At 43.1% G+C, this 21,669-nt stretch overlaps 2 protein-coding genes across 3 annotated transcripts in view; one reads left to right on the plus strand and one right to left on the minus strand.

Annotated features, from left to right (window-relative positions):
• Window positions 1–15,126, minus strand: part of INVS (inversin) — a gene marked incomplete at its 5' end in the record, with an annotated part of 65,481 nt that extends 50,355 nt beyond the window's left edge. The window contains 3 exons of one of the 2 annotated variants that reach the window (XM_083473127.1): window positions 1,391–1,557; window positions 7,696–7,830; window positions 14,899–15,126. In XM_083473127.1, the coding sequence (XP_083329253.1) occupies window positions 1,391–1,557; window positions 7,696–7,801 (273 nt within the window). Of the gene's footprint in view, window positions 1–1,390; window positions 1,558–7,695; window positions 7,850–14,898 lie in introns of those variants that run through there. The other variant, XM_083473126.1, reaches the window with a different exon arrangement.
• The window catches only part of ERP44 (endoplasmic reticulum protein 44), a 38,025-nt gene continuing 24,314 nt past the window's right edge, over window positions 7,959–21,669 (plus strand). The window contains exons 1-2 of the mRNA XM_083473308.1: window positions 7,959–14,427; window positions 14,611–15,383. Coding sequence (XP_083329434.1) covers window positions 15,324–15,383 — 60 coding nt within the window. The 5' untranslated portion in view covers window positions 7,959–14,427; window positions 14,611–15,323. The remainder of the gene's footprint in view (window positions 14,428–14,610; window positions 15,384–21,669) is intronic.

Below are 21,669 nucleotides of genomic sequence, written 5' to 3' on the forward strand. Positions count from 1 at the left end.
TCCGAGGGCCTTCTGGCGGTTCCCTCACTGCGAGAAGTGAGGTTACAGGGAACCAGGCTGAGGGCCTTCTCGGTAGTGGCGCCCGCCCTGCGGAACGCCCTCCCATCAGATGTCATCAGCGTTCAACTGAATTTTTTTCTTATCTTCCCAAGCTCCAACTTCACATTTCATGAAACAGCATGTCCTTTTATAATAAAACACTTCTAAAAATTAATCTCAAGGTGTTACCAAATGCATTTTTCTCTTTATTTAAATGTACATTTACCAGAGCCACCATATGAAATATCTTAATCCTGAAGCACTTACTATACATCTTGCATTTATATTATTAGTCATGAGTGCACACAGGCTTTTAAGTAAACAATTAGTGATATTTTTAGCATTATGAACTCCTGAGTGAGTAGCAGATTCTTTGCAATTCTGGAAATAAAGTATTTAAAACTAAGATCTGATTTCTCTGCTAGTGACATTGTCAGCTAAACATCTGGATACAAAGAACAACTTTGTGTGAATTCACAGACTTGTGAAATTTGATAGGTCTTCCACTTTGAACAGCAGACTACCCCGACATATCCAAAACACTTTTTAAAATGCTACTTAAATTTAAAAAGTAGTTTGCCATATGGCATGGCGTGGTAGAAAGGAAGGCTACTACAGTGGTACCTTGGGTTACATACGCTTCAGGTTACAGACTTCGCTAACCCAGAAATATTACCTTGGGTTTAGAACTTTGCTTCAGGATGAGAACAGAAATCGCACGGCAGAGCGGGAGGCCCCATTAGCTAAAGTGGTGCTTCAGGTTAAGAACAGTTTCAGGTTAAGAACAGACCTCCAGAACGAATTAAGTTCTTAACCCGAGGTACCACTGTATCTGAGAAAGGGACACTCAAAATTATTTTGGATTTACAGTGCTAGTTACACATTTCTTTGGAATCTGGTCTTGGAACATCATTTAGACTGCAATCCTATATACAGTGGTGCCTCGCAAGACGAAAAGAATCCGTTCTGTGATTCTCTTCATCTAGCGGTTTTTTTCGTCTTGTGAAGCAAGCCCATTGAAGGATTAGCGGATTAGTGCTATTAGCGGCTATTAGCGGCTTATCTGCTGATCAGATCAGCTGATAAGCGGCTTAGTGGCTTAGAAAAAGGGGGGAAAGGGGGGAAAAAACCCAGCAGGAACTCGCAAGACATTGTCGTCTTGCGAAGCAAGCCCATAGGAGATTCGTTTTGCGAAGCACCTCCAAAACGGAAAACTCTTTCGTCTAGCGAGTTTTCCGCCTTGCGAGACATTCATCTTGCGGGGCACCACTGTACACAGTTACCCGGGAATAAGCCCCAGTGAACCCAACAGAACTTACTTCTGAGTAGGCATGTGAGATTGTATTGTTACCTTTTGTGCAGCAAGATGGAGAGCTGTTCTCTGGTTAAGGTCGACTTTATTTACATCTATTCCTGTCTTCAACAAAGCCTCAGCACAGTCTAGCCTATCCGCCAACACACAGTACATTAGTGGAGTTCTCCCAAACTGGTCTTCTTTGTCCTTCAGATCAGGATTACCTATAAGAACAACAAAGTGAATTGCAGTGCTGGCTCTACATAAGTTTTATTAAATATGTACATCTATTGTATATTTTGGGTAGAAAAAAGTTTGTCTGGTTTCTTATACATTTGGGCAACACTTAAGATCTCTTAAACAAATTTGACATGTTTCCTGAGGTCAGGGATCAGTTTTTTTGTCTGTTTTGGGATTCTATCCTGGATGACATTTTTAAAGAAAATGTCAGACAGTCTTTTAAAAGCTGCAAAATATGGACACCACTAAGGATAGTAGTAGTAGTAGTAGTAGTAGTAGTAGTAGTAGTAGTTGTTGTTGTTGTTTTCTACACCACCTTTTTCCCTGACAGGGATTAAAAACACAGGAAAAAAGCATCATTAAAAAACAATCAAATATTGATATAATTATATCTATATCTGTATCTATCTACACACACACACACATTTATACATATGCTATAACAAATAGTTACAGTGGTGCCTCGCAAGACGAAATTAATCCGTTCTGCGAGTCTCTTCGTCTAGCGGTTTTTTCGTCTTGCGAAGCAACCCTATTAGCGGCTTAGCGCTATTAGCAGTTTAGCGGCTATTAAAGGCTTAGCGGCTAAAAGGCTATTAGCGGCTTAGCGGCTTAGAAAAAGGGGGGAAAGCGGGGGGGGGGGAATCGGAACACTCGCAAGACGTTTTCGTCTTGCAAAGCAAGCCCATAGGGAAAATCGTCTTGCGAAGCAGCTCAAAAACGGAAAACCCTTTCGTCTAGCGGGTTTTCCGTCTTGCGAGGCATTCGTCTTGCGGGGCACCACTGTACAATGAAAACAGCACAGCACCAGCCCTTTAATTAAAAGCAGGCCGTTCCCAAAAGCCTGTTGGAACAAGAAGGGCAAGGAAGGAGCCAGTCTGGCTTCTCTAGAGAGGGAGTTCCAAAGTCTGGGTGCAGCCTCCGAGAAGGACCTTTCCCGGGTCCCCACCAAGCTTGCCTGTGAAAGTGGTAGAACCAAGAGAGGGTTTTATCTACATATAGATACCAATGACTCGCGAGATATGTCAAGCCTTTATTTGTTATAATTGTGATAATTATGGTGTACAGCTGATAAAAACCCCAAATTAACAATCTCAGAAAATTAGAATATTAAATGAAATCAGCAGGTGAGCAGGTGCCAAGTCCTGCTGGAAAATGAAGTCAGCATCCCCATAAAGCTTGTCTGCAGAAGGAAGCATGACGTGCTCCAAAATCTCCTGGTAGATGGCTGCATTGACCTTGGACTTAATGAAGCACAGTGGACCAACACCAGCTGATGACATGGCTCCCCAAATCAACACACTGCGGAAACTTCACACTGGACTTCAAGCATCTGGCATTGTGTGCCTCCCCATTCTTCCTCTAGACTCTGGGTCCTTGGTTTCCAAATGAGATGCAAAGTTGCTCTCATAAGAGGACTTGGGACCACTGAGCAACCAGTTCTTTTTTTATTTAGTCCAGGTAAGATGCTTCTGACGTTGTTTCTTGTTCAGGAGCGGCTTGACAAGAGGAATACGACATTTGAAGCCCATCTCCAGGATCCTTCTGTGTGTGGTGGCTCTTGATGCACTAACTCCAGCCTCAATCCACTCCTTGTGAAAATCCCCAACATGTCTGAATGGTCTTTTCCTGACAATCCTCTCCAGACTGCAGTCATCCCTGCTGCTTGTGCACCTTTTTCTTCCACATTTTCCCTTCCGCATAACTTTCCATTAATGTGCTTCGATAATGTGCTTCCACTTTGGGAACATCCAACTTCTTCTGCAATTACCTTTTGAGGCTTTCCCTCCTTATGGAGGGTCTCAATGATGGCTTTCTGTACAACTGTCAGGTCAGCAGCCTTCCCCATGATTGTGCTTCCTACTGAACCAGACTGAGATACCATTTAAAGGCTCAGGAACCCATTGCAGGTGTTCTGGATTGAATCGCTACTGCACCTTTTCACAATATTCTAATTTTCTGAGATTGTTAATTTGGGGTTCTCATCAGCTGTACACCATAATCATCACAATTATAACAAATAAAGGCTTGACATATCTTGCTTACATTACAGAAGGAGGTGGTCTGCCACAGAAATAATGGGAGACAGGAGAGAAGCAACACTCTCAAATTTCTGTGGGAGACCACCTGTGCCTTGGTCACTGATTGCATTACCTGGGCAGACTGGTCATTCCTTTCAGATAGTAAATACTTTAGTTCCTGAATCTATTGACAGTTTGCTCAACTTATTAGAAACCTGCCAGACTAGATTTGCAGGAAGGGGGTAAACCCCCTAGATTCCAGGCAGTTTTGTTAATGAGATTTGCAAGTGAAAAGACAATTGGAAAGCTTTCCGCATTTCCTCCTACTGAAGTGGAATATTTGAAGTCACTTTGGGAGAGTAAAAATGGCTTCTAGATTGCTCTTGTGTGCTATTTCAGATGTGTGGTTTATATACTTATGTATTCATGTTTACCTTGTGCATTTATGAACACTTATTCAATATTTGATACCTTAGAATTCTTATAACAATGGCCTCATTTGTTGCTAGGGTGGCCAGCAGACTAGAAAAACAGACGAACACAACATGGAATTCTCCCGTACCTTTCGTTAACAGGAGAAATCAGCAGGTAAAGCTGAACATGAAGATAAGGATTATCATCTGCTCATATCTGCCCATAGAGGGGGAAGTCAGAAATGAGTAACTATAAATTGGCATATTTCAATGTAGCTGCACTATTAAAAATGCAAACAGATAAATCTGTACTAGGTTTTGAAATCATGAAGGATAGGCAACACAAAATAGGACCAGTTACATTTATCATTGTCAAGTGGTAAAGCTTTTTCTGGGCTAATCTGCTTCAAAGTGGGGATTACATGTCTAAATGTGCTGCAAGGAAGTGAGGACAGGGGACCCTGATTTTTTTTAAAAAAGGAAACACAATGGGGGAAGGCTAGGTGGAACCTTTCTCACTGATACAGTGGTACCTTGGTACTCAAATGAAATCTGTTCTGGAAGCCCGTTCGGTTCTGAAACTTTCAAAAACTGAGACCCTGCTTCCCATTGGCTGCAAGAGCTTCTTGCACTCAGTGGAAGCTGCGTCGCATGTTCGGGTTCCGAAAAGCATTCGAAAATGGAAGCATTTACTTCCGAGTTTTCGGCATACAAGAACCGAAATGTATGACAATGGAGGTGTTTGGGAACCAAGGTTCCACTGCATTTAATCTTATATGTGCAGGGAGGGTTTTTTTATGAACAGGTATTATTTAGAATTTTTTTTAAATCAATTTATTCTGCTGACTGTACAAACTGATCTTTGGGGGGGGGGGTTATTGTAACTTTTATAGAGCTGAACAGAAGGGGCAAAAATAAAGAGCAGTATACCCCCCCCAAAAAAAAGATCCAATTAGTTCAAAAAAAGAGAAGTTTCAAAACAGTGTACTTCATGGTCTTGGTCACAAGAGGTTATTGCAGAATGTATCGTACAATCTAGCACAGGATGGAAACTTAAAAAATAATCACCTTGGCTTGAATCCTAACATTCCTTCTGTGAACATAATAGATTTCCCTCTTCTGACTTCTATTGCTAGTCCTTCTACATGCCCCAAGAATCCATTCCTGGAGTTGGAGAACCTATGTGATAGTTATGGGATATGGTACAGGGGTTGAAGATGAAGGGGGGAATTGGCAGACATCACCCACCTCCTATTATTATCCTCAATTTATTAATCATCTTAATTGAGCCTTAATTAATCCTTAGTTTAGTAATCACCTCATGGTGATGAACAATTAAAAACAGCAAAAAGAGAAGATCAATTTAAAACAAAATTAAAACGATTCAAAATAGACACTCCTCTCAAATACTTATTGATTCAGCTGGAAAATATTATTATTAGTGAATAGAGGAGCAACTTAGGATCTAAGGCATAGTTCATTTCAAGTACTATCTTACACTATTTATTTGGCTACAAATAATGCAAGTTGTGTATTAAACTGGTTGACTTCTCAGGCTACAAACCTAAGACCTGAAGCAACAGGTCCATCAGCTCTGCACTACTGAGGTGGCAGGATTCCTAAATGTGCAACATAACGAATGAAACTTGAAACTTGCAAGAGCCTAGGGCTCACCAATCAGAAGGTTGGCAGTTTGAATCCCCGCAAAGGGGTGAGCTCCCGTTGCTCGGTCCCTGCTCATGCCAACCTAGCAGTTCGAAAGCATGTCAAAGTGCAAGTAGATAAATAGGTACCGCTCTGGCGGGAAGGTAAACGGCGTTTCCAAGCACTGCTCTGGTTCGCCAGAAACTGCTTAGTCATGCTGGCCACATGACCCGTCGCGGAGATTCGAACCGCCGACCTTCTGATCGGCAAGTCCTAGGCTCTGTGGTTTAACCCACAGTGCCACCCGCGTCCCTATTTGTATATATAGCTCACAATAAATAATATTGCACTGAAGAACCTGGAACTCTGAGCATTTCTGCTAAAGCGCCGCGAAGAATTCGCGACACAGTTCTGAACAAAAAACCTTGCTTAGACTACCCAAAAGACCACAATTCAGTAACTTTGACAGTGTTATCATATTTATGCTTTTGGAAGTATCTCTCCCTACCTGAACAGAGCTTCTCTACAGCTTCTATTGTTAATAAGGAAACAGGATACGAACCTCACCATTACAATCAAAGCAGGTTTCTTAGATTGGTAAGGTATTTCTAGGTTATGCTACCAATCTTTAGGCTCCTCTGGCAACAATGTCCTTTGTCCAAGTATTCGTGTTTTGAGGGCCCCATTGACTTGGGGTTAGTACGTGGAGGGCTGCATGCCAGCAGTCAGCGGAACTAAAGCAAAAAATGTGCAGAAACAGTAATGGCTGGTGCTCATTGAGGCTAGTATGGTGGAAGGAAGTATGACCAACAGGAGGCAGAGCTACAGCAAACGGCAGGAAGAGTCAATTAATTCTAGTTTTGTCCCTATCTTCATCCCTGCTGAGTTCCACAAGGGCAACATAAGGACTAGCAGGAAGAAGCTGACAGGCAGTGCCGCTCCTTGGACTGGTTGGAAAGTAGGAGAAACTGGCTGAGGCCAGGCTGACATTGTCCCTTTCTCTCTACTGGACAAGCTTCCACCAGTCAAAAAACAAAAGCATTTTTTATGAACTAATTTCAAAGAAAAACCACCACGCTAGCATTATGGAAAGCAACTGAAAGTAATTCCACGCATACACACACCCTGACTTTAGAGCAGAGGTTCCCAGACTTTGGCCTACTGCCCTCTTTTCGGGGGGGGGGAATACTCAGTGCCCCCCTGGAAATATACCTTCTTTAAGCAAATAAACAGAAAGATGCACCAACAAATTTGCATTCTTTAATGTATCTAGATTTCTACCTATGTCCTAAGACACAGTAAAGAAAGACATTGCTGTAAATAAGACACCTTGAAGCTTGAAATTATAAAAGCATTTATTAAAACAACCATAGTAACATCTGCATTACACAGAGCAAATGATGATAACAAAGGATAATATTAAAATAACAAATTACAAATAACACTTCCCAAGCCTGGGTGAACCCCAAAAGGGTTCACTCAAGCCTGGGAAAAACACACAACCGCCAGATCCAGGAGAAGCATTGCTGCCATCCATAAGTATCATTACACAACAGATGAAACCTGTAAGAACAGTTCTTCAAAATGTTCTTCTCTTCTACCTTTATGCTTCTACCACCCCCTTATTTTTATCCCAATGCCCCCCAATTGCACCCAAGGCTACTACCACCCCCTGGATTGTTCCAGTGTCCCCCAAGGCGCAGTACCGCCCACTTTGGGAAACACTGCTTTAGAGTGTTACACACAAGAATGGAAAGAGGAAGAGAGAGCTGGCAGAAGCCTACCAATCTGTTCTCTGATGGGCTGGGCAGGGGATCTTCCTAAGCCACAGAACCAAGAAAAAACTAAAAACAGAACTGCAACTTAAATACTATTGCTTCTCATGGATTTGAAATTACACAAAAAGACAGGGATGGGATTAAAAACAGCATGAGGAGAAAGTCAAAGATAAATGCATAACTAATTTGGAATCTGGAATATATATGTGAAGATTTTAAAGTTTAATAAAAATTTGACTCTTAAAAGAGAGGGGAAACATTTTTACCTGCTATCTGTTTTAGAAGAGCACTCTTATGTCCATTAACAGCAGCGGCGTGAACTTGAGATGCTAGTGAGGAGCCACTGAGCAGCCAAGCCTCAGAAACATTCATACTCTTCTCTGAGAGTTCAGATGTTAAACCTGCATTGCATAAAAACATTATTATTATCATTATTATAACGATGATGGTTACTATAACTTTGTGCAAAAAAGAATGCAGTTTTATTGATGCAACATTCAACATATTTTCATACTTTAATTACATTTTTTTCATTTTTCATTTTAGATTTTCAAAGCTTGACTCTTCTATACAAGCTTTACATAGCAATGGATTCAGTTCACAGCTACGTAGTTATCAATCAAGAACCTCTGCTATTATTTTAATGCAAACTACTTCATTTGTCCCACAAGCCCACTTTGTTTCGACATACTTGGGAGTTAATTTGAACTCCCATACTGAGCATTTAGGACCAACAAGTGGCATTAAATTTGCACATTCAATTCTGTGAGGAAGAGAAAAATAAATGATTTATATTCATGGCAAACCTGATTCAAAAAGATGCTGCTACACGGCAATATGCTACAGTGGAAAGACTAGCGCTTAGGCAGACAATTTTGTCACCATAGGGAGATGGGAAAATGATTAGAAGTCTTAAAGTCTCATACAACCACATGAGTCATACAACCACATGGATAAACGTTAATAGATATTAAATAATAAACTTGGGGGAAATAAGGAAGTTTAAGCAATGTTTCAGCAGAGCCAGTGACAAAGAGCACTGTAGCTATTAGATGCAATGAGAATTTGAGACGGTGAGCACAGAAATGGATTTGGGGCACCTATATAAAATTATTTCTTAGTCTTGAAGCTCATGGGCTGGCCTTTGGCAATTGTGCTTTAAGCTATCTCAAACAGGGAAATGGGAGGGTCGGGATTCTGGTTCCCTAGCACCCATCTCCTCTCTATGTAAGGCACACTATCCACCTCCACCTATGTCTATCTGTGCAATAGGACTTGTTTTAAGTTTATTGTCCACGCAACACAGACTTGGGTAGCCTATGTAGTTTTCAACAACTAGCCACCTTGCTATTTTATATTTCTGTGCTGATACTTCATAACACAAGCCCATTTTTCCTTACTGTCCACCATTTTGTGTAAACAATAAACACTGTGTAAATAAAGATTTTATTTTGTATTCATCAGTTCTTGCCATTTCCTTCAAGCAAGCAAGACAATATTGGCATTTCTTGATTAGTAGTAAACTAGTGCAATAACCACTGCAATGTGATTATCATCTCCAGATTAAAGGTTATCTAAGGGTCAGTTTCATAAACACATATGTATTTGAGGATACACACAAGCAGATCTATGAACAGCTTTTCAACAGGGCAGGCTGTTTGAAGCATTACTGTCTAAGTTATGTGACAACTTCACTTCCATTTTGTTTCCAAGCCCAATGCAAAGTGTGTTTTGATTCTTAAAGTCTTAAATGCTCTGGGACCAGGATACTTTAAGGGCCAATTTCTCCTATATAAGCCTGCCCACACATTATGCTTTTCCTAGTTTGTGTGTTTCCACACAGCTTGGGGTACAGTAGGTACAACTGGCAGAGTCTTTTGGATAGCGGCAAAAATGAATGAGAAATTTAATGTTAATCATTGTTGTCTTACAATGACTTCATTGGTTGACTGTCATTTTATCATTTAAAAATTCTTCTATCATACTATTAAACTTTCGCAAGCTACCATATTGATCCATTGTAACCTAAAGCAAATAAATGGACTTCAACAAATAAATTATAATTTGTGACCCCTTATTTATTATACTCAATATATCAGCCAAAGCTAAGAAAAATAGGGAAGAAAACTGAATCTTCACTTGCTCAGAGGTTTTAATGGACAGGGCAAATTTCTACAATGTGACCTGGCAACTTTACTTGTGAAAACTCAATAGCACTAACTCTCTTAATGGACCTCATGTAGGGGGGCCAGATGCAAAAAAATTGGGCAGGGCTCCTGCAAGATTAACAACTGTATGGAACTACGCCTGCAAGCTGCACCAGCTGAAATGTTCACTTCTACACAACTATTAAAGGTGAAGGAGTCCTGCCCTTTCCCCCACCTGGCCACTCAACCCCCAAAACTTATCTCTGTACAAATCCCCAAGTGTTGTGGTAAGAGCAATACTGCTGCAACCCAAACTGTGCACCTTCAGCAGCAGCAGGTAAACTGAGCAGGTAAAGCTTTTCCAGGCATGAAAATAAGTCCTGAGCTGCTTAACTTTTGCATCTCATGCTATTATTAAAGTTCTAGGAATGGCGCCGGGGCGAGAAAGAAGCCCAACTTCATGTGATGCTCATTCACATACCGTATTTATTCGAGTCTAACGTGCCATTAAATCTAAGGCGCATCTCAATTTCAAAACCTTGAAACCCCAAAAGTATTTGCTGGCAAATGTAAATGCGCCATTGAATCTAATGTGCACCCTAATTTTCACAACATAATTTGGCCAAAAAAAATGTGCATTAGACTCGAGTAAATATGGTATATGTTCTCCCATCTTTTTGTTTACTTTTAACAAAAGCAGCCATGAGGATGCAATATTGAGGTGAGAGGAACAGATCCTTACACTTTTTATCTCCATAGGGCTCCACAACAAAATGTTACAGTGTATACCTGGTATGTGTTATCTGAGCCACTGGATCAGGGATTATTATTTTTTTAAACTACCAAATGAGTACCAAAAACAGGAGTCCCTGCCCTAATGTGGCTTTTTATGCTTTGTGCAAAATTCCTTAAAAGGTTCTGAACAAGTTGAGTACAATTGTGGTTGATCTGGCCTGGGGGCAGAGGTTGGAGGAAATATCTGAAGAGGCAATTCAAGTCGACTGACCTCTGATACAATTTGAAAAGTACTAAAGTTGCTGGGCGAGGGGGGGGGGGTGACTCGCAATCCAAACCCAGCCTTACCTCTTGGTGTGCAGTATTGACCTTGCAGGACTGCTCTAAGCTTTTCTATGTCAGCACAGTCCTGCAATATGGGTGCAGACTGAACTACTCTGCTGCAGGGCTGTTGTATACTGCTCATTCAGCAAGGTGGGGATAATATAGGAAATAAAAAGAACTGAATGAAATTGCAGGGCTTTTGCACTCTCAACATTTCAGGCCAACACTCAGTGATCGACAGGGATCAAATACCGGTAGACAACACTACATGTTTATTATAAACCACTTGGAGCCCAATCTACAATATTCAGTGTGCACTACACTACAGGGCTGTTTCCAACCTGCTATATGGATAATGAATTAATTTGCTGTGGAATGTGCATCTGAACATTTCTAAGAATCAGGTTAGAAACTCAAGAAACTTTTCTCTATGCTGTACCTTTTGGGATAGGTCACTGGGGTGTTCAAATGCATCTTCAGGAGCTGTGTATAACAGAGGCTGCTGAAACTTCCTCTTCTCTACAACTAGTCCTGCTGAAGGAACCATGCCTCCTTTTGCATCTGGTTAACCTATCAGATAAACTCCTGCTCATTCCTAGCTACAGTAAAATCTTGGATTTCTCCATTGAGTTCTACAGGTGAAACTCAAAAAATTAGAATATCGTGGAAAAATTCATTTATTTCAGTAATTCAACTTAAAAGGTGAAACTACTATATGAGATAGACTCATGACATGCAGAGTGAGATATGTCAAGCCTTTATTTGTTATAATTGTGATTATTATGGCGTACAGCTGATAAAAACCCCAAATTAACAATCTCAGAAAATTAGAATATTAAATGAAATCAGCAAAACAAGGATTGCAAATATTGGACCTCTGAGAAGTAGAAGCATGCATATGTACTCAGTACTTGGTTTGGGCCCCTTTTGCATCAATTACTGCCTCAATGTGGTGTGGCATGGATGCTATCAGCCTGTGGCACTGCTGAGGTGTTATGGAAGACCAGGATGCTTCAGCTCTTCTGCATTGCTCGGTCTCATGTCTCTCATCTTTCTCTTGGCAATGCCCCATAGATTCTCTATGGGGTTCAGGTCAAGCGAGTTTCCTGGCCAATCAAGTACAGTAATCCCATGGGCATTGAACCAGGTTTGGGTACTTTTGGCAGTGTGGGCAGGTGCCAAGTCCTGCTGGAAAATGAAGTCAGCATCCCCATAAAGCTTGTCTGCAGAAGGAAGCATGAAGCGCTCCAAAATCTCCTGGTAGATGGCTGCATTGACCTTGGACTTAATGAAGCACAGTGGACCAACACCAGCTGATGACATGGCTCCCCAAATCAACACAGACTGTGGAAACTTCACACTGGACTTCAAGCATCTGGCATTGTGTGCCTCCCCATTCTTCCTCCAGACTCTGGGTCCTTGGTTTCCAAATGAGATTCAAAAGTTGCTCTCATCAGAAAATATGGCTTGGGACCACTGAGCAACAGACCAGTTCTTTTTTTATTTAGCCCAGGTAAGACGCTTCTGACGTTGTTTCTTGTTCAGGAGCAGCTTGACAAGAGGAATACGACATTTGAAGCCCATCTCCAGGATCCTTCTGTGTGTGGTGGCTCTTGATGCACTAACTCCAGCCTCAGTCCACTCCTTGTGAAAATCCCCAACACGTCTGAAAAGTCTTTTCCTGACATTCCTCTCCAGGCTGCGGTCATCCCTGCTGCTTGTGCACCTTTTTCTTCCACATTTTCCCTTCCACAGAACTTTCCATTAATGTGCTTCGATACAGCACTTTGGGTACATCCAACTTCTTCTGCAATTACTTTTTGAGGCTTTCCCTCCTTATGGAGGGTCTCAATGATGGCTTTCTGTACAACTGTCAGGTCAGCAGCCTTCCCCATGATTGTGCTTCCTACTGAACCAGACTGAGATACCATTTAAAGGCTCAGGAACCCATTGCAGGTGTTATGGATTGAATAGCTGCTGCACCTTTTCACAATATTCTAATTTTCTGAGATTGTTAATTTGGGGTTTTCATCAGCTGTATGCCATAATCATCACAATTATAACAAATAAAGGCTTGACATATCTTGCTTTGCATGTCATGAGTTTATCTCATATATTAGTTTCACCTTTTAAGTTGAATTACTGAAATAAATGAACTTTTCCACGATATTCTAATTTTTTGAGTTTCACCTGTATGGACAGTTCTCATTCTCATTCCTGGGGAGATTTAAAAGTAGCTTTTCAGTGTGAACCAGGAGATGAGCTATCCAGACAAGTAGAAAAAAGTTAGAAGGTTCTTTGTACACTTTTAGTATGCCAAGTGTCTCCTCTTCCCTTTTGAGACACTCCATTCTATTAAACTTCCACACCAGTGTCAGATAGGTCACAGATGGTGCATTACATGTTTGAACACCTGGGCAGTCAACCTCAAAAGTGAGTGGAATAGACCGGAAGTTATGGACAGAGGAAACAACTTATTTATTTATTGCATTTATATCCCACCTTTTTCTCCAAGGAGTTAAAGGTGGTGAACAGGATTCCACCCTCTGCATTTAATCCCACTAACGACCCATGAGATAGGTTAGGTAGTGACTGGCCCAAGACTATCCAGTGAATTTCATACTCAAGTGGGAATTTGAACTCCGGTTTCCCATGTCCCAGCCTGACACTCTAACCACTACAGTGTGCTTGAAAGAAGTAGGAGTCAGAATGACAGAGTGTGAAGCACATTTGTCACATTATATATTTATACTGCTTTCTTTTATCCCTTATATATTGAATTCAGATTGTAATGCAATACATACAATATGTAAAAAATAAAAGCAGCAAGAAATCATACAGCATCTAGCACATTGCAATGGTTACAAGAAGTAGAAAAATCATTAAGTGGTCTGCCCAGGCCCTCAGGAATTTTCAAGTGGTGCAAGGCTGGGGGGAGTTGGGAACCACTGGAATAAACTCAATTTAGATTTTCCTCCTTTAGTACCCAAGTGTCACCCTGGAGAATTTCAACCTTTAAAAACCAAACATTTTGGGGGAATCTTAAGATCCCTTCCTTGAGAATAGCAGCATTTCCTATAAAGCAAGCTGCTTCAAAGCGGTCCACAATGTACAAAAAATGTTCTGGGGAGAAGAGGAGACTGTAGGCTTGCAGGGGTTCATCCTTTGGTGCAAGAAGGGGGTAAATCCCACTAGCCTGAGCTTGTCCCAGCAGATATGCTTGCACAAGAACAAGCTGTAACGTTCCCACCCACACTGGCCGTAGCCCACGAGTCTGAGGGCCCAGGTGGCAAGTGCCAGATTGGGCTGGTTGGGACCTGGGTTAAAATCCCAGTGGAGCCCTGAAACTCGCAGGGCACGTCCAAGATGAGTTTTGGCACCTGAGGCGGAAAATCCACGCTGTTTTGTGAAGAATGAAGCCGCCTGAAATCTGGCGCCCAAACCTGCTGCTTGAGGCAGCCCTCTCTCACTTTATCAACGATGTCAAAGAGAACAACAACTACCAGACTTTTAGAAGACATCTGAAGGCAGCCCTGTTTGGGGAAGCTTTTTATGTTTGATGTATCAGAGTATTTTAATGTTCTGTTGGAAGTCGCCCAGAGTGGCTGGGGAAGCCCAGCCAGATGGGTGGGGTATAAATAATAAATAATTATCATCATCATCATCTCCTGGCAAGGCTGATCCTGCTGCTGGGAAGCTTTAGCGCAAGCCCGTCTCCCTCCCTTCCCTCCCAGCCACACGATGATGGGCTCTTACTCCCCGTGAAGCCCCCGCAAGAACCGCCGCCCACCAGTGGCGTAGCGTGGGGGGGGGTGCAGGGGGGGGGCCGGCCGCACCGGGCGCAACATCTGGGGGTTAGGGTTAGGGGGCGCAAATCCACGGGTTGGGGGGCGCAAATCCACGGGTTGGGGGGCGCAAATTACTTGCCTTGCCCCGGGTGCTGACAACCCACGCTACGCCACTGCCGCCCACGAGCCCCGGGGCCGAAGAGGCAGGCGGCGGAGGCGCAGCCGGCGCAGAAGAAGAGAAGCGGCGCAGGCCCACCTTGGCCCGGACGACCTACTTCGCAGGGTTGTTGTGTTGCGAAGCGAGCGAGCGAGCGGGTGAAAGCCGCTTGCCAAGAGGACAAAACAGCGGCAGAGCAAGAGGAAATCCTGTGGCTACTGGTGGTCCTTATTTCACAGCGACCCCCATTGCCAAAGACAGCACCACACGCGCAGCCGGCTGCGTGCACACGTTCGCTCTCCTTCCCGTGTCACCTACCTCACAAGCTCCTCTCCTCGCGGAAGACACCCCTCCCCTCCCCCCCAGCGGCCTTTTCGCACCGCCTCACGGGAAGGCGACGGACCCGCTCGCCAGCCGGGGCCTCGGGCCCTGCCGCTCCGCCTGGCGGCCAGAGAGGGCGCTCGCCTCAGCGCGCCGGGCCCAGCCTGCCGCCGCTCACTCGGGGGACGTTTCCCGGCGTGCCTTCGAACCCGGAACTGGGCGTCGTGAGGGGAAAGGGGGCGGGCGGGAGGAAGGGGAGGCGGCGCAGAGCGAGAGCCGACCTCCTCGTCTTCCTCCTCTCCGTGTCGGCGCCCGCCCGCCCGCCCGCCGCGCACTTCCCCTGGAGGCCGGGGGGAAAGAGAGCCACAGAGCGGCAGGGAGACCGAGCCACCCACCGCCTCACGCCCCCCCCCCACCCCGCCATGAGAGCTGCCGCCATCTTCCCCGAGCCCGGGGGCCGCCGCCGCCTCCTCCTCTTTCTGGTGAGCTGAGGGGAGAAGGAAGGCGGGGGGCAGGGGGGCAGAGCCGCCTGAGGCGGAGATACTGGGGGGCGGGCGGGGGTGTTGCTGTTCTGTGGGGGCTCTGGGCTGCGGGTCCTCCCGGCTCGCCCGGTGTCCCTGTTGAAACCGGGTCGGGGTGGGGCGGCCGCTAGCGCTGGTGTGGCTCAGCCTGATAGGCTGCCGGCTCCTCAGACCCGGAATCGGCCCGGCAGCCGGCGTGGGGGCGCGGGGCTCGGCCCGGCTCGCTGAGGGGAAGGAAGGCGCCTCGTTCCGTGGTCCCCCCCAGACCCAGCTGAGGCCCTGGGTGGCTTCAGAAGAGGGTTAGGGGAAGACGAGCCACGGCGACTGTGGCCTGGCTTACACAGCTGGAGGCAGCCACGCTGAAGTGTATTTTATTTACAGATAGGTAGCCGTGTTGGTCTGCCATAGTCAAAATAAAAAAATTCCTTCCAGTAGCACCTTAAAGACCAACTAAGTTAGTTCTTGCTATGAGCTTTCGTGTGCATGCACACTTCTTCAGATACACTGAAACAGAAGTAGCCAATCTGCCAATCACCCATTCCCACCACCCTTCTGAGTAATACCCCTCCCCACCTTCTCACTATATAGAAGGATCTGGCAACTTCTGTTTCAGTGTATCTGAAGAAGTGTGCATGCACACGAAAGCTCATACCTAGAACTAACTTAGTTGGTCTTTAAGGTGCTACTGGAAGGAATTTTTTTATTTTGTGTATTTTATTGTGTGTTTGTGGGTCTCCTCTCTCTGTATCGCGTAACTAGGGGACGAAATGAGTTGCGCTGCTTGGATGCCTTTGGTCAGGGCTGTTTGGTCCGAGATGTGGTTTAAGAGCCCAAGGAGGCGTTGTGCGAGGCCTTGGTCTACAAAGTTGCCACCGTCTAATTCCCTCCAGACTCGTAAGGGCCACTTCTGCACCTGCAGGGTGTAGGTGGCTGTCCGTTATAGGGACTCAGACTTCACAACTCCTCAAGGAACCGGGATCCCAGCTAGGAGTTGCGGCCGAGAAAGACCAGGGTTGGAGGGGGGAGACTTGTTTCGGACACACCTCCCCCCCCAGACCCAAGTCCAGTTTGAAGTGTGAAAGTCAGGCTATGTCAACCTGTGGAACTTGCTCCGACAGGAGGCAGTGATGACACCAACTTGGATGACTTTACAGGAGGGTTAGAAGAATTCGTGGAGGAGAAGAGGTCTATCAAGGGCTACTAGCCATGGTGGCTATACTTTTCCATCCACAGTTGGAGCCAGCAATGCTTCTGAATGCTAGTTGCTGGAAACCACATTGTGGTTTGTGTGTGTGTCTGCCTGCCTGCCTGCCTGCCTACCACTGTTCTGTATCGCTTAACTAGTGCATAAAATAAATGCTGCTGCTTGAATGTTTTGGTCAAAGCTCTTTTGCTCTGAGGTGTGATTAAAATACCAAGGCAGTGTTAAATGATGTCTGGGGTGCAAAATGCCACCATCTAATTTCCTCCAGACTCTGAGAAGTAAGGATCACTTCCATATCTGTTGAGTGGGGATGGCTTAAGGTAGGCCCAAGACATTTTGGCACCTGAGGCAAACCACAAAATGGTGCCTTACCCCTCTCCAAGGAAGAAGGGGTGAGGGAAGATCTACATCAGGAACATGGAGGGAATAAAGATTGGGATCTGCTGCCCCTGGGGATGCTGCCAGCTGAGAGATCACCTTACCTCATGGGTGAACTGGCCCTGGAGAGTGCTTTCTGTTACAGGGATTTAAACTTTATAACTCCCGAAGAACAATGGTGCTCAGTCTGTTCTGGCAGGAATTGATTTGTGTGTGATGCGGAGTTGGATAAATTTAGAATTATTACTATTCTGTGCTTAAAATGAATGATTTTAACTGTCTGAAAAGATTATTTGATAACAACTCCTTCCTGCTTCCTTGTGTCCCTGATTGACCCTTTTGATCATTCTTTGTCTGAGAGGTAAGTCTACTGTGACATCCCTGTACGAAAGATGCAAGTATAGAGTTGGCTGGGATGTAGGGAACAGCTACAGTTGGGGGACTTCATCACATCAGTGAAAATCAAATTTTAGTCTGGTGCATAGATCTACAGAGTTCAGCTTCTTGAAATAGATCTGCAATATCCATATATCGGGCTCTTTTTTGGCCTTTTATAATGATAGCTTTTTCTGTACCTCTTTCTTTAAGGTTAGATGAACTTGGACTGTGACATGAACAAACCAAGAATTCTGTTATTGCTTCTTTCAGTGAAACACTTGGGAACCGCTTTAAGAGGTGGATGATAATGTGATGGTTGGCTTGTCAAGGGATAGGAATTACTGATAGCAAAAAAGAGGAGTGAGAGTTGATGGCCCTTAGGTTTGATTCCCTTAAGAATTTTTTAAACAATTTATCTCTTATAGTCTGATTCAAACATGCATGCTTAGAAGTCCAATTGATTACCTCTGGGCAAGTATGCTTAGGATCACAGCTGTGGTTGCACCAAAAAAAAAAAAAGTAGTTAGAATGGCATTAACTACTCACTCCTTTCTTTCCTGTGGTTGCAATGTGCTTTGTGTAATTTATAAATGATACTACCTTGTTGAGTTTCCTAAATCTGGACATGTGGAAAATGTGTATTTACAGTATCTTAATGCCAAATCACCTACATTTTTCTTATACCGAGTAGTATTTACACAGAGCACCTGAGACAGGTGTTAAAAACTCAGATATATAAGCTAGGCACCAAATGACTTCTTAAACCAGGGCTACGGTCATCAAAAAGGAATGTCTAGTTGCTGTTTGGGGGCCAGATGGCTTGAAGTCATATTTTTCAATAAAAGTTTTTGGTTCCTGAAATTCGTTCTGATTGTGCAGATAAAATATAGTGGATCGAATTCTACAGAACGTGTTGTTAGTGTGTGAAAACAGGCTAGATCCAAGGATTCCCAGGCATACACCTCCAGATGGTGGAGACGTCTGGTGCTATTCTGGCGCCTGGGCATCTTGGTCACAAGTGACCAATAGCCAGGTGCAAAATGTGCCTGGCGAATTTTGAATGCTGCCTTAGACATGGGTCTACAGTCCTGCAATCAAGTATGGTCTTTTAACTTCAGGTTTGTAATTCAAGGTTGTTTATTAAAATAAAGCAAGAAAAAGGAGATATCAGAAAGTGAATTAAAAAGAAAACAGTAATTTTCTAACTGATTCTTTCTCTAACACCTTATCTCACTGTGACTTTCATCAGGCAGCAGCATCCTTACTTCATGCAGAGTGATTTGGCAGTGGCAACCAGGGCACCTTAAGCTATCCACTTTGAAGACATGCACCAAGTGATTTGATTGACAAGGGGAAAGTTAACACCCAAACAAATAGGTTTCATTGTAAGTTCAGAAGTTACTCATTCCTTAGCCCATGAAAGTAGTTTTAGGTGGCATAAATTGGGAAGGTTGTCTCTTTGGTTCCTGCCAGACAAGTTTAAAGGGCAAAACAGCCTTGTGTGTCTATGTATTGTTTACCTTGTCTAATGGAAGATAGGTTTTTATCAGACATAATGCTGAAGGAACAAAGTGTTGAAGCAGCTTTGATTTTCATCACAGGTATTCATCAGATTAGTACAACAGGAGAATCCTGTAAAAATTGACTGGTGCTGTTTCTGTCTTTCTTACTCAACCAAAACTAAGTCATCTAATTTTATTATTTCTCATGAACAAGCAGAGAGATAAGTAGCACTTAAATGCTGAAGGGGGTGGGTGGGATGGCATATGAATCCGCCCTTTTCAAAAAGACTTGGCTTGGTTCAAATCGGGCCACAATCCTATCAAGTTTGGGTCTGACTCAAAATGCTTTCCTTTCTTGAGCATAAAAAAAACAGCTGCTGAATCAAGCAAAACCATAAACAGTGTTGCCAGAGGAAACAAGAACTGGCCAAGAGATTTTGATATCTGGTTTGCACTTAACACTAAACCACATTAGAATGTGCCACACCCCTTCCCCCTTATCTCACATCGTCATATTAAAGGGCTTTGCTAGCATTTAGTTTCCCTTTCAGAGAATCATAGCTTAGCATGTACAAACCATAGAATTGTAGAGTTGGAATTGACTGCAAGAGTTAGCTAGTCAGCCATCTTCATAACCCATGGTTTGAAGTTGGCTTGTTTAAAAATTGTCTAGAAGATTTCAGACTACATTCTGTGAGTCTTACGTCATTTGAAGCCAGGATTATTTGGAAGTGAACATGAACTCTAGGAAAGTCCTTTTTCCAGCTGCATAGGAGAAGAGTAGGGGAGAGCACAGAAGTTGGTGGCTTCACTCAGGCCAGTTTGGCTCACACACATAGTGCATGGTTTAATGTTATATGTGAACCAGAACAAATTGTGCTTGCCAGTCCTTTGTAGTTGAAAAAGACCAAATTGTATTTCTCAAGTTCCATTTCTTAGTCATATGGTTAACAGAACTTTGACTACGAAATCTTTGCAATAGAGACCAAGCTTCTGAAGATAGTAACATAAGAAGCTGTCTTATACCAAGTCATTGACCATTGATTCACCTAGCTTGGTATTATCCACTTGACCAGTGTTCTTCCACTTATACTAATCTCTTTATTGTTACCACTATACTCTACTCTTTATTGTTAACATATACTTGTTAAGGATATACGTACTCTATCCTTAACGTATACTTTGAGGCTTCAAAGCACATACATTTCAATAATCCTTGAGTGTAAACCAGGCACAAAAAATGGCACCCAGACTTTTAGAGGTGCTCACAAATGGAGAATCTTCAGGCACAAAATGTGCTGGAGTCCTGCTAATTTCAAACTCTGCACACATCAAGGCGACCTCAACTTCTTACAGCTTTTGTATCTGGATGCCAGGGGAATAATTATATGACATAGATGACCAGGAAAGTGGCTAGTGAGCAAATGGCCCAGTTTGCATTTCAAATTAAATCAAACCTGAAAATGAAATGAAGTGTGGTTTAAATGGAAGTTTTCATTATGGTCCTCTCTGGGTGCCGCAAAACAAACCAGAGTCTGCCTTGTTATGGCAGGCTTGTATGTCATGATAAGCCAGATTCTGGCTTGTTATGAGGCAGGTATGGGGAAGAATCACAGCAAGAACTTTTCAGTAGTGTGCACCAGCATTCTTTTTAAAACTGTGATCAAATGTGATGTGTGAACCAGCTCAATGCTTTGAAAGCTGTTGAGCAAATGATGCAGATTAAGATTCCATTTAAATATTGAGTGAGCCTTTAATTGAGTTATTACTGTGTGTTTTCTGCCGTCTCTTGAGCTGTGCCGTCACCTGATGATTAAAAACAAATTATGGATTTTATGGTACATGGCTCTGGTTTTGGAAGGCAGTTCCTGTATTAATTTCATTAGTGTATGGATTATGTTTCATGTGGGATACACTTAGGAAAAATGATGAATTGGGGGTATCTGAGAGGGTAAGGAGAACAATCAAATAGTGAACTTAGGGAGAAAGCAAAAATTATAGAAGCTAGAAGAATAGGAAACAAAATAATTGAGAGCTTGTTTTTATTGATGATTGATCCATGTTGATCAGATCAAAGTACATTTAGAATATACTTGTATACTGTTGTATTAACATAGCTGGAAAAAAATAAAAATCCTGGTACTAGCAGCAAATAGTATGCTCCATTCTAGTATTGCAGAGTTAGAAAAAATGCTAGTATTCAGCGTTATTTTTAAAGCCCAATATAAACATATTGTGTGTTTATATAAACTGATACAAACTTGCTGTGTGAGTTTTGATATCTGCAAGTACTGAATAAGACAGAAGCAACTAGGTAGTTTTGGTTTTGGATGGTGTTTTAAGTGACGCTTAAAGGATATCATAAATTGAGCTCATGGTATTTTGAGCAATATTTGTATATTTAAATGGGTACATGTTGCTTTGTGCTAATAAGTATGTTTGTAATAATGCGAGTACTTCCCTGTTCTTATTTCAGTTACCAGTTTCCACTCAGCAGTTACTGGTAGAAATTTTTGTGTACAGAGATCAAAGAGATAGGAGTCTACTTATAAAATGTGATTGTGGAAATTAGCTCACTGTTGTTCTAGGACTGCTGTAGTACTTAAAGGAGCATATTTAATAGTAGCAAAAAGCATGCTAACTTACAAAGGTTTATGCTATTTGTGTATATCCAAGGGCTGGTTTAACCCAAACATTCAGTGGAATCCTTGACACACTGCCTGATGAAAGTCTGAGTGATGTACAAAAGGTGAAACCAGGGAACATTGCTGAAGGGAAGAAAATT

Source organism: Podarcis liolepis, assembly GCF_965112155.1.
Source record: "Podarcis liolepis genome assembly, chromosome: 13".
Taxonomy (NCBI): Eukaryota; Metazoa; Chordata; class Lepidosauria; order Squamata; family Lacertidae; genus Podarcis; species Podarcis liolepis.